At 40.9% G+C, this 12,901-nt stretch overlaps 1 protein-coding gene across 1 annotated transcript in view; it reads left to right on the plus strand.

Moving 5' to 3' along the window:
* The window catches only part of ESF1 (ESF1 nucleolar pre-rRNA processing protein homolog), a 32,260-nt gene extending 29,956 nt beyond the window's left edge, over positions 1 to 2,304 (plus strand). Inside the window, exons 12-13 of the mRNA XM_054383532.1 lie at positions 365 to 511; positions 1,479 to 2,304. Of these exons, the coding sequence (XP_054239507.1) occupies positions 365 to 511; positions 1,479 to 1,778 (447 nt within the window). The 3' untranslated portion in view covers positions 1,779 to 2,304. The remainder of the gene's footprint in view (positions 1 to 364; positions 512 to 1,478) is intronic.
* The last annotated feature ends 10,597 nt before the right edge of the window (positions 2,305 to 12,901 follow it).

The following is a 12,901-nucleotide window of genomic DNA, read 5'->3' on the forward strand; positions in this document are numbered from 1 at the left end:
ATTAATACATGTGGGATTTTTTTCCTCTCTGTAAATATCAATATAAAATTGTGTCAATTCTTGATTTCCAAGTTACGGTGTACAATGTTCATATTAGATTATCAGCCTGTTTGAAAGTTGGATGTGGGCATTTGTGTTTAATTTATATCTAATAAAAAGGAAATCACCTATTGTATTTCCTGTTACATCTCAATATATTAAAGAATGTTGTTATGGATGAAATACTACCCTGACAACGCTATCTCAACAACCCTATTTCAACTCAGATGTATGTAGACTTAATGCAGATTTTATCAATAAGATGCAATACTTTTCATAAAATCTTAATTTTCTTTTATACACGGACTTCCTTATTTTGTAACAGGCTGAAATGGCCCTACTTATGATGGATGATGAGGATGATGCAAGAAAACATTTCAATTATAAAAAGATTGTAGAACAACAGAATTTGAGCAAGAAGAAAAAGAAACTTCTAATGAAAAAGAATGAATTACTAGAAGATGATTTCCAGGTAATGGTGTACTCCTGATTTTGGGCTTTGATAGAACCTTTATTAATAACAATTATTTTTCAGGTCAGATTCAATGGTTTCCTATCCTTCTTCTCCTTTAGTCCATCTGAACTAGAAGAACTAGTTCACAGAATCCCAAAATAGTAGGTGTTGTAAGAGACCTCTAGGGATCATCTAGTCCAACCCCCCTACTAAAGCAGGTTCATCTAGATCAGGCTGCACAGAAACACTTCCAGCAAGTTTTGAAAGTCTCAAAGAGACTTCACAACCTGTCTGGGCAGCCTGTTCCAGTGCTTCATCGTCCTCAAAGAAGTTTTTCCTTATGTTTAGATGCAGCTTCCCATGTTTTAGATTGTGGCTTTTGCCTCTAGTCCTATCAATGGGTATCACTGAAAAGAATCTGTCCCCTCTGTACCTTCAGATATTGATAAGTGTTGATAAGATCTTCTCCAGGCTAAACAGCCCCAGTCTCTCAGCCTTCCTGCATAAGAAAGGTGCTCCAATCCCCTCAACATCTTTGTAGCCTTCAAAGATTGACCATTTCAATGAGCTAGAGGCTGTGTTCAAAAACCAAGAAATATTTTGATACAATGTTGAAGGGAACAGACTCAAACTCTGTGTAAGATAACAAGGTACTTGTAAGGCCTTTTACAACTTACTGTCTAAAACACATATTGGTGTGTTTGATTTTTATCCACAGCTGATTTCATCCTGGTCATTCTCAACAACGAACCTTACCTTGCTCTGCTGACAGAGGCATATACAGAATTTGTACAAGCATTCACTTGTCTGTTTTACTAATAGTGTATCTTTTGGCTCTCTACTGCATGCTCATCAGGATTTTGTAGCTGGAACAGTTCCAGGAACAGTGAACAATCTCATGAGCAGCTCATTTTTTACTGTGCTAAAAAGCTTTCCTGTTGTGGGTAAAGGTTACCTAAAATAAATGTTCCTTTTCTGCCTTCAGATAAATGTCAGTGATACAAGATTCCAAGCCATGTTCACTTCTCCCCTGTTTAATTTGGATCCTTCAGACCCAAATTTCAAGAAAACAAAAGCAGTAGAAAAGATCTTGGAAGAAAAAGCTCGACGAAGAGAAGAAAAGGAACAAGATGTTAAGAAGGCAAGCAAGGATCAAGAGAACAAGGTGGCAAAGAAAGGAGAGGTTGCCAAGAAGGCCATAGATCCTGCTTTATCAATGCTAATAAAATCTGTCAAAAATAAAACTGAAGAATTTCAGGCAAGGAAAAAGCAGAAATTCAAATAACTGAACTTTGTTTTTACTCAGACATTACTCAATGTCAATTCTTTCAATTGGTGACATTTATTGAAGTATTAGAGCTAGCTTTGGTTCCTATCCAAAATGATCCAAAAAATCTCTTAATTATGGTGGTGAGTTTTTGGAGTAGCTGCGGTAATAATCACCCATTTCTTCTGCTACAACAAATACTGGTTTGTACTATTATTGAAAATCTACACCTTCAAAATATGTAAGTAAGGAACTGATGGTTTTGGGGACATTCTGTTTTGTATCATGCCATCTCTCAAAGATTGCACAAGTGCTAAAGATGGCTACAAAAAGTAGTCATAATTATGGTTGTATTTATAAATAAGAGAAACACTTCTGCAGAGGTTTATTGCTGGGACTACGAGTGGTTTTAATGTTTTTAATTCCACAGAAAATCATCTCTGTTAATAAAGAAGATAGTAATACAGCTAAAAATGGAACAAAGTTTTAGATACATGGTTTTGTATATTTTTAAAAGATTGCCTACGTTTCATAAATTTCTTCTTTAAACAGTAGAGCTAATTAATGGAAATACTGCCATTTAGAAGTGTTTCATTAATATATATTGGAAATAAATGGCTTCAATTTGCCTAAAAGGAGTTGGGGCACTGAGCTGTTTTCTTAATTCTGTGCCTAAATGAAATTATGTCAAAATTAAAGTTTTTGATATTAATCCTACATTCCCATCAACATAGATATACAATGTCTTACAGCAGGGCAAGTGGTAAAATTAAAAAAAAAATACAGAAAGAAAAAAGTCAAAGGCAGATCTAGAAGATGCAATTGGCATTAGTGTCAGTGATAATGGTGCAAGGAAAATACAGTCAGTAGAAAAGCTTTCTTCTCTAGAGTGTGAGGACTGATTTGTCTTTTAAGTTTTGGGTTGGGACCCCAGTCCCACTTCCAGCCTTGTCCCAAGCCTAGAGCTTGTTCCAGACCCAACCCAAAACACTGCCCACCCCAGCTGTTGCCCAGTTCCAATGCTACCTCCTGCCCAGACCCAGCCCTATCCAGCCCAGTGTTCGCTCTGTCAGCTCTTATGGAAATACAAGGTTGTAAGAAAAAAAAAATAGAATGAAGACTTTAGAAATGGAGCTTAAAGGTAAATTGCCGTTTTAAAGAAGTATTAATTTCTGTGATATTCTGCTAATTTAAGCAAAGACTTCTAAGAAAATAGGAGTTAGAAACTACAGATAATCAAAACTAGTGTTGTGAAGTATCTATATCTCAATATGTAAAGGAGATACTGAGACAGAGTTAGCATGAGAGGCTGTTTACCTAATGGCCAAAGTGTACAAAGTCATTAAGGGCCACAATATAGCAGGTGGACTTGGGTTTTACAAGACCTCTTTGCAATGATATGTTTGAGGAATACTCAAAGACTTGGAACATTTCAAATGTAATTGCTCTTCTTAAACATTTGAACATCAGATTAATTTTGAAGTAGCTTACAGAAAAAGTTGAGATACTACAGTCTTTAGTACACAACTGATCTACTTTCTGTGGCTTCTTAGCCTTTCAAGCAATATAGCATGGCCCAAGAAAACCAGTGTTCTGTAGTTTGAACTGATCAACTGTGACAGAGAACAAGAACTTGTGCTTGGAAGTTACGGCAAGACAAAACACAGAAAAATAGGAAGGCAGACTTTGACAGGGCTTTTAACTCTTGGCTGAAAAGATTATTTGCTTTGTGGTAATGTGTATTTGGTATCATGTAAATGCTTAATGCATTGTAATTGTATCTAATCAAATGTTCTTTTTGATGTTGTTGATGATTTGTTCTCGAGTTGCTGAGTCCTGAGGGGAAATTTTGATTGGGAAAAACTAGGATCTGTCCCAGCATGCATCTGAGACAGGAAGTTTTTGGTCTGTTTATAAAATGATCAGATCTAAATACTCTTTTTTTTTTTCTTTCTTTCTTTTTTTCCCTTTTCCTTCCTTTTTAAAAGATGAGGTTATTAACTACTAATTGCTAATGGCTCAAAGCCCATCATCTAATCTCCATAATTTCAGAACAATGCTAACAAAATATGAAGTGATTTCTTTCTCTGTTTCCAGCAGAAGCATATTTTGGAAGTCTGAGAAGAAGTGGTCTTGTCTAAACTAGCATTCCTTGCAATTCATTGCATTTGGTGTAAACAAAAAGGACCTTTTGATCCCATCATCCTTTTAGACATGAAAATAGGATCTAGAAGCTCTAACATCTGAACTTCAAAATGTGATTTTGTTTTTCCCTTTCACTAAATGTCAGGTAACCAGCAAAAGTGATGGCAATTGTAGGAAATAATACATTGAAAACTAGGTCTATAAAAAGTGAGACAAAACTAATTTTTCTAGCAACTTACAGAGGTCTGGTATAAAACAGACTGTCTCCAAGTTGGCAGCTGTCAGAGCTCATGCTAGAGTGTAAGCCAGACATTTAAAGATCTAATATTACATGTGGAAATCACAAGAGGGTTTGATTTATTTAAAAATCGAGAAAGATGAGACAGAGATGAAGAGCCGTGCATGTTTTCTATTACTCCTTCCTTCTGAAAACTAAATGTCTTATTTCCAATTAATAACAAGTTGGCTTTTTGTTCTTTTCATTTTTCAGCAGTGTCCAAAAATAACAGTAAGTCGTGCTGCCACTTTCTTAGCAAACAAAACCAACCCAAATACTATTAAAAACAAACAAAAAAAGTCTTAGAAACTTCTATATATAATAAAAGCTGGAGTCATTAGGCTGTTTTGCACTTGTCTTAAATGAGTTAAATACCTCAATCTCAGTTTCGTAGCTATGATAAGAACAACAGAAGTTAGTTCTGATGTCACATTCATTTTTGTGGTTTCATAGAATATTCTACAAACCCACAACCTTCCAAATGTAAAAAGGTGCATTTTTATGCACAGGGCTGTGTTACTGTACTCCTGTAAACAGCAGACAAGGTGGCAGAAATGTCTAGTCTAGTTTTATTCTGTGCTTGATACGTGATGTTACAAATGGGAGTATTTTTGTTGGGGTTCTGGCTCCACTCTAGATTAATGTCACTTAAGGTCATTATTACTTTATATCCTCCTCATCAGTAGCATATGAGTAATCCCTGCTAAGTCTTGTTCCAGCTCTGTATTTCAGCCATACAAGACTATGCAAGTTTGAAACAACATTGCTTCAAACCTTTAGTGAGCTCCCTGGCAAACCCTGCTCCTGCCCCATTTTCAGGAACACCTGATCCATAGGCAGGTTGCCACATTTTCATGGGCAAATGCTCTTGGACTGTGTCCCATGCCCTTCTTGGCACTGCCCAAATCCCTTGGACTTGTGCCAAAATCCTGCCTAATGCCCTTAGACCTTCTTTTATATCTGTGGGGCAAGGAAGGAAGGAAGGGTAGGAATTGAGGCAGGTAGGGTTTGTATTGACTTCTGACAGCATGAGTCAAAGATGGACGTTGTAAGTCCGAACAGAAAAGCTGCCTGTTGCAGTTAGCAACGTGTGTGGCTGAACCTCTGAGCGCTTGCATGGGTTGGCAGTTTGTCCATGGAAAATGTAAGTCTGAACAGAAGTGGTTGCCAAAAGGAGTAAAAATAACAAAGTGACTGTCTTAGGATGGCTGTGACTCCTACAGGTGCTTAATAGTTAAAATTTCTGTGGAGCATAAAAATGTATTTCTGTGGAGCATAAAAACCCCTAGCATAATCTGCTTCCCTCCCTTGTTCTCTAACCTCCTTAGGTTAATGCCCAGGAACTCAAAGAGGGAGTGGGTACCTGAGCTGCTCCACATACCTTGTGTCTTCAGAGGATTTTGGAACAGGGCAAGGCAACCTGAGCTGTTGATACTTTTCTTTAAAAAGTTCTGCAAAAGTACTGACCAAGCAATGAGTGTCTGTGTGCTACATATGGCCGCCTCTGGAGTTTACCAAGTCAAAGGGATGCCACATGAGGTGATGGCTACAGAACTACTTACAGCACACTTGTATTAACATAGAAACAGGTGTAGCAGACCAATGATGCTTAAAAGGAATATCAATCTATCACTAAAGCTAACTAGGTTTCTTAAGAGGCCCAAAATATATGTTTGAGAGCAAAGCAAGTTGCCTTGCTCAGAAAAATGGCTGCCCTATTTTGCTGTACGTCAAATTTTCAGGAAGGCAAAAGATACAATATACAGAGAAGGGTAACAATAACGAACCTAAATTCATGTATTAAAAGAGATGTAGTTTAAAAATGCAATTTCTGTCCTAAAATAAACCTGCATTCTCTTCTGTACCAATCTCAACCTTTCTAAAACGTGAATGTACTGATACAGATCATGAGCTAGTCTGAGGGATGAGACCGGATTTTCTTCTCGTTTTACATCCTGAAGATCGGAACTTCCCCAATAACGGAATGATTCTGGTAATTGTTCTTAAAGCTTCATAGTGAAATTGGTTACCCTGCTCTCTTTATATTGAAACTGGATTGATATCACAGAATTTGAAGAGGAGGACGTTGTGAAGACTGCCCTACTGAAATCATATCACACCTTCAGTGTAATAAACCAGCCTGGGTTTGGACTAAACGATTACCCACAGAGAGCTGCAAAAAGCAACCATGCAGGTCAAAAACCCATAAAAGTAATGAGATGATAAAACTTGTGGAGAAAACTTAGTCCAGGGTTTATTTAGTCATCAGCTTGGCCTCTTTTACCGAAATACGTACTTTTAATTGTTATATTTAAATCTGCGCCATGCTTTGAGTGGGTGTGAAGAGAAATGATCTCTGACTCCAAAAGCCACTCTTCTGTGAGTCCTGGCTTCCTGATTTCCCCCAGTGGTTGATGGCAAGACGACTATCCTGCTGAAATGGCCAGTATATACGAGGTAGGCATAAAACTCACCACAAGGAATAAAGACAAAACCTCACAGGTACTAGTGGTTATTTTGGAAATAGCTGATGAATGCACATTTGAAGTTCCATTTCTCAAAAGTCCTGTGTCTTATGATTTGGCCCCCATCTGGTTACAACTGTGAAAGCTGGCTGAGAGAAGTTTGCAATCACACTGAGTTAGAGTTTTTTGAGATGCAATGGAACAAGTGTTGGAAATAATCGTGTGTGGGTGTTGAGCAGCCGGGAGTACATGGAATGCTATTTAGACAGGTCCAGGATGCTGGAGTATTTTCCTCATGTAAAGTGGCTCACTATCTGGAAAACACATTATTTTACTGGCTGGTAGTCAAAAAAGGGGCCTCTTCATATGCAGAGGAAACAAGCATGCTAAAGAAGACTGCAGACTTATTTATGCTACCTGCAATGATCAGTTAGTCTTTCAGGGAGATTAATAATGTGGTATCTGAGTGGATTGATTGCAGCCTTCACAAACAGCCTTCAGATGCTGTTCTCCTTTTGTGTTGCAATTGCTCAGATAACAGTTCATATTTGTTGGTGCATTCACCTTCTTTTTCTTTTGTCTATAGAACTGAGCTGCAAAATTCCTAACTAATCAGGAATGGTTGATAAAGTGCTGTATTTTTATGTGCTTGCCTGGGTGGTTTTGTTTGTTTGTTTTTGTTTACATATGGCCACTTCCCAGACCAATTATTTGTCAAACTGTTAGTTTTCTGGGGTTGATTGTGGGTCAAAAATACTGGAAAGTCCAGCAGAGGGTTATGAAGATGCTGAGAGAGACCTGGGGCTATTGAGCCTGGAGAAGACTGAAAGAGAATCTTATCACTACTTATCAATATCTAAAGTGTGGGTGTCAAGAGGATGGGGCCAGTCTCTTTTCAGTGGTGCCCAGTGACAAGACAAGGGGCAGTGGGCCCAAACAGGAACTTTTACCTAAACATAAGGAAAAACATCTTTATTTTGAGGGTGAGAGCACTGGAACAGGCTGCACAGAGAGTCTGCTGAGTCTCCTTCCCTGCAGATATTCAAAATAGGCCTGGATGTGTTCCTGTGCAACCTCCTGTAGGTGTATTTGCTTTAGCAGGGGTTTTGGACTAGATGATTTCCAAAGGTCTCTTCTAATCCCTACCATTCTGTGTGATTCTGTGAAAAGGGATAAGAGCAGGAAGTGAATATTCTCCTCTTCTACTCAGCATCTCTGTCCTTTGACAGGTGTCCAAAAGCACTGAAACCTCCCAACACACAGGTTCAGCTGTTTGTTGCCTCAAATTCCTTCCTTTGTAAAGCAGGATAAAGTGGCTGTGTAACGTCAGGATCTCTTTACTCCAAGGAGCTTTACTGTAGCCTCACAAAAAGCTAAGGAATTAATAGAAAGGACACAAAAACTATGATGAAAAGCCTGCTGTTCTCATCAACTATTATTAAACATTCTCTTTCACTATACCTGAAGGCTACAGCTTAACCTCTGCAACTCCAAATTCTAACCTGCCTTGTAGTAAAGAAGCTGAATTACTTTGCTGTAATTTGAAGAAACCTGTAAAAACCTAATAAATCAGCAGTCCTGGAGGGCTGTAATGAGCAGCAGTATCAAATGGTTTCTCTGTTTTATTTGTACTTTGTCCACATCATTTTAACAAAACAGTATGATACCTGAATGTATGTTGTCAAATACGTGGGCCTGATTTGACAGAAACTCAACAGATGCATACTGTGGTGCCCAGACTTACTCAAAGATGCTCCAAAATTTATCTCTGCAAGGAATTTCCTCCGTGGAGAAACTATAGGACATGTACAGAGCAACCACAATAACCATGTTTGACAAGGGTTTATACTAATGAGCCTGAAACAGGAGTTGTGAGGCAGCAGAGAGAGGTAGGACTCTTGTTTTCCTGAGCTGAGGCAATGGTTTTGCTTGGTGTTAAGCAACTCACTGAGTTCAACAGCAACAGCACATCCCTTGCACATAACTCCTAAGTGAGCAGTGGTCACACTCCTGGAGCAGAACACTTCACAAAATACTGGTCAAGGAGAAGTTTCCAGCTGTGTTGTGTTAAAGTGCTTCTTATAGGGATGTGTTCTTGTGTGAATGTGTGTGCATCTGCTTGGCTGAAAATGGACTTACTGAGCCCAGGGATGATGCCACACACAGTTTGGTCACAAAATACCCAAAGCATCCATTCTCTGAGCTTTTCTTTCAGGAAATTTGGAGTCTCAGAATTAAAACAAAACTTCAAGTTCCAAGAAGTAATTAAGTAGTGGCACAACTGTCTGCAATCTTACCTCTGATATTAATGGTTTCATTGTAGTACAGCAAATGAGATGAAGCCTCACTTGAAGCCTCGGGGCTTGAAGAGCTGCTTTTATTCAACAAAAAAGTTAAAGCAGCAGATAAGCTCTTTATCAAATCAGTAAGTAAAATCAGTAGAGTCTGCTTTCAAAACAAAGTGCAAGAAGAAATCTATGATAATCAACAAAAAACAGAGCAAACCCCAAACTAGGCATCACAACCCATCTGGAAACTTTGTAGAAGAAATAAAGGAAGCCCTCTGCTTCAAACCTGTATTTTGAGGAATGATTTACAGAATGAGATCACCTCTTTTTATTGGAGTAGCACCACATATGTACAGATGAGCAAGGACCAGAAAACAGGAAAACCCAAGAAATATTTGGCAAGTTTGGAAACAGTCACTAGCAGCAAGTGACAAGTAAAAGCATCAAAAAATCAAGTGAAAACAGACATTTGGATTTCAAATCTAGTTCTCCTGGAGAACAGTGTAGGGCCAAACATTGACAATGTTTTTATCCTCCCCTGCTAAAGAAAGCAGGGCTCTGTGATCACTGTCCATCCATCAGTCTGACAGCCTGCCTCCATAATTTGAACCTGCTGGCCAACTTCAAGGAGGTTTGACAGAAGGGTCAAGTCAAAATATGTGTACCCCAGGGTCAGCCACATGTTGTGCTGCCTCTTATTTAGCCAACAGACACGAGAGGTGGGCAGAAAATGGGAAAATGGGGCTGGGGATGTGTGTGCAGAAAGTGTATGAGACCTTGTAGAGTAGAGAGATGAATGCACAAAGTCAAATCAAAGCTGCTGTGCTAGTGGTCAACATGGTGTATCAAAGAAAGGCTGTAGCCAGAAGTCAAGTGTGTTGCAACACTTCAACACAACACCCTCCCTTTCCCCAAAAATCAAAATTTCCTAGCTCAAATGTAACTATTGCCATCCAAAATGGAAAAAAAAAAAAAAGTACTTTGTGGAATCTCCTTGATTCACTTCAGCATCATTGTCAAGAGTAACGAGGACCTAAAAAAAAAAAAAAATGGCAACAGAGCAACTTGCAGCCGAGGTTTGGACCTCACATTAATATCTGTGAAAGGAAGCCAAAAATTTTCTAAGGGTTTGTGGACTTCACATTATTTCCTTGTAGTTTTATCCAACAGAAGAGGAAGCACCTGGAAATATGGAAGACAAAAACTGAATGCCAAAAATGTGTGTTGAAACAAGCAGATTTGCATTTTGTTCTTGACTTTTTTTGCATCATTAAAAAAATTTAAGGCTGGTCTTTGAAAGAAAAGTTGGCGATGTGAAATTTAATAGAAACATTTTTATTTACTGGGGGAAAAAATAGAAGCCATAAAAAGGGATTTCTGTGATTGTAAGGCTGGCCAGGAAGGAACCTCTTGAATGCCTGGGGAAGATCCTATGTAGGAAGATTAGTATACAATGGAGATTGAATAAAGTCTGGAGGTAAAAAGATTAGTCTGCAGATTTTTTGATTCCTGACAGTTCAGTGCTCAAGTTTCTGTACGTTTAACATGTAACACAGTACCCACAGGCTACAATTTATTCACTACAAATGCAAGTGAGACTAAATTACATTTGTCTTGCATGGTAATGATGGTAATCAGTGTAAATAATCTATTACTAGTTACTTGTTTTGAAATGTATTTTGACTGGTGAATCAAATCAGCATCAGAGGAAAGTACTGTAGAGACTTGATTTGTAAAAATTCCCTTTATAGTTTGGCTGAAGCAGGTGATTTCCTGACAGCTGGTCTGCAGAGAACGAATGATACTGCCCACTGTGGACAGGAACAACCTTATCAGGTACAAGATATACTCACTTTTAGGAAAAGCAAAATGGGGAAGAGACTCTTGAGGGGTCAAGAATATCTTTTACATAAAATACATCGTTAACACTTTTCATGCTGGAGACTGAGCATGGGATCAGGGATAGCTCAAGTGAATTCTGCAAAAAGAACAACGCTCTTGATCTTGTAAAAAATTTAGTTTAGACTTGAAAACGCTGAGCTTTGCAAATGAAAATTTGAGGCATAACCTAAGATAAATGTACTCCACAATATAGGGAAGTACGTAATAACATCTGGTCTCTTTTCAGAATCTTACAAAGCAGAGGCACAGGGGCTGCAAGTGTGAACACTTTAGGAACTGTAAAGGCAGACCCAGAGAATGGAACTGGTACAGAGCTCCCAAACTGATAGTTATAATCATTTGAGCAGGTATCAAGGGAATGGGATTTAGATATGGGTGCACTTTTTTTGGGAAGGTTAAAAAATGACATTGTCTTAACAGCAACCAGGCAGAAATTAATAGGAGCTTAGTATTTCTCTAACAATACATAGGACTTCAACACCCATCGAAGCAGCAAGATGTAAAATAGCTCCTGACAACACTACTATCAAAAAATATTTGTAATGGGTAAATTTGGTTTGGTTCTGAGCACTTAGCACAAGTCATTTTTCTGTCAGAAGCAAGGTAACACAGAAGCCATTACGCAAACCCTCACACAAAACGCATGTCAGAGGCTGCACGCGTTTTTTATTAGGATTTTACTCGGTGAAAACTGTCGTTTGTGAGAAAATTATCGAAAAGGAGAGAAATTAAGGCGAGCCCGGGAAGGCGCCGACGGACGCCAGCTGCTTCACAGACAGGTAGGTGCGCAGGACCCAGTTCGCATCCCCGATCCCCACAGCCACGGCCTTGGGTCGCCCAGCGCGCGCAGAGCCTTCAGCGCCGCCTTCCCTTTGCAAAAGCCGCGGCCGCCGATTTCCCGACCCTGCGGGGAAGCTGCTAGCTGTTATCGTGCAAGCACCCCCTTGAGCCACGTCGACCGGCAGCATCCCCGTGATAAGGCCGTCCCAGCCTCAGCACGAATGCGCGGCACCCTGCTCTCCAGCTACAAAGCTCTCGCTTGGTCTGAGCATGCCCTGACAGCCGCGATTGGTCTTCCCACGCCAGATGGCGTGACATTCATCTTCCGAACCGCCAACTGGCGCAACGCAATTTCCGGTCATCTGGCCGGCTTCCCCCAATCGAAGGGAGGCTTTGGGCGGGACGCCTCATCTTCACCGAGGCAACCGTCGGTCTGGTGGTTCCGGGTGTGCGCGACGCTGACGGCGGTGGAGGGTGAGTGTTTCGTGCCTGGTTCCGCCCTGCCCCGCCTTAGCTGTCCGATCCCCGCCTCTCCCCGGCCCGTCCTCTCTCACGTCCCCGCGCTCGCTTAATTTCCCCACTGGGGCTCTATGGGTTACTGTGGAGTGTAGCGGTCGCGCCGTAAGGCGACCGCGCGGACTCCGGCGGTCTGCGCACCGCCGTGGGGGGCTCCCCTGGGTGACGTCACCCCCGCCGCTGCGGCGCCTTTTCCCGCGAGGGAGGGAGGTGTTGCTTCCGCGCGCTTTCGGAGCTATGCCGGGGCCCGGGGGTGGCCTTCTGGGTAGCGACCGTGGCCGTGGTCTCTCTGAGGGGGTGCCGGAGCTGGGAGCGTACCGGGCTGTACTTCCCTCCCGCCGTGCGGCCGCTGTGGCGGGCTTGCACGTTTTCCCCCACGTGCTGAAGTTGCGGCCGGTCTCGCTGAGGGTCTTTTCTCCGATTAAAAGTTTCTTTTCACTTGTTTTGTTGCCGATGGTTACTCATTTACTCGTTAGCTTCTCGGTTGCTGCTGTTGCCTGCCCGTTGTGGAAGCGTTCATTTTGGGGGCTCAGCTGCTCGCTTGAGGGGTCAAGTGCTTTCTTCTCGCCCTAGTGCCCTTCGTCTTCGCTCCCCATCAGGCATGTAAACCTCAAAGGCTATTAAATTTTTCCGCATTGCCACTGTTGAGACGCAGGCATCGGCGTGTGCTTCCCTTTTTTCTCGGCCACGTGTGTGAGCGTTTTCTTACAAGGGTGTTTCCTGTCTCGCTGCAGCCTGGAGAGGGACCTGAGGGTATTGGTTGACAGT

Source organism: Indicator indicator, chromosome 9, assembly GCF_027791375.1.
Source record: "Indicator indicator isolate 239-I01 chromosome 9, UM_Iind_1.1, whole genome shotgun sequence".
NCBI lineage: Eukaryota > Metazoa > Chordata > Aves > Piciformes > Indicatoridae > Indicator > Indicator indicator.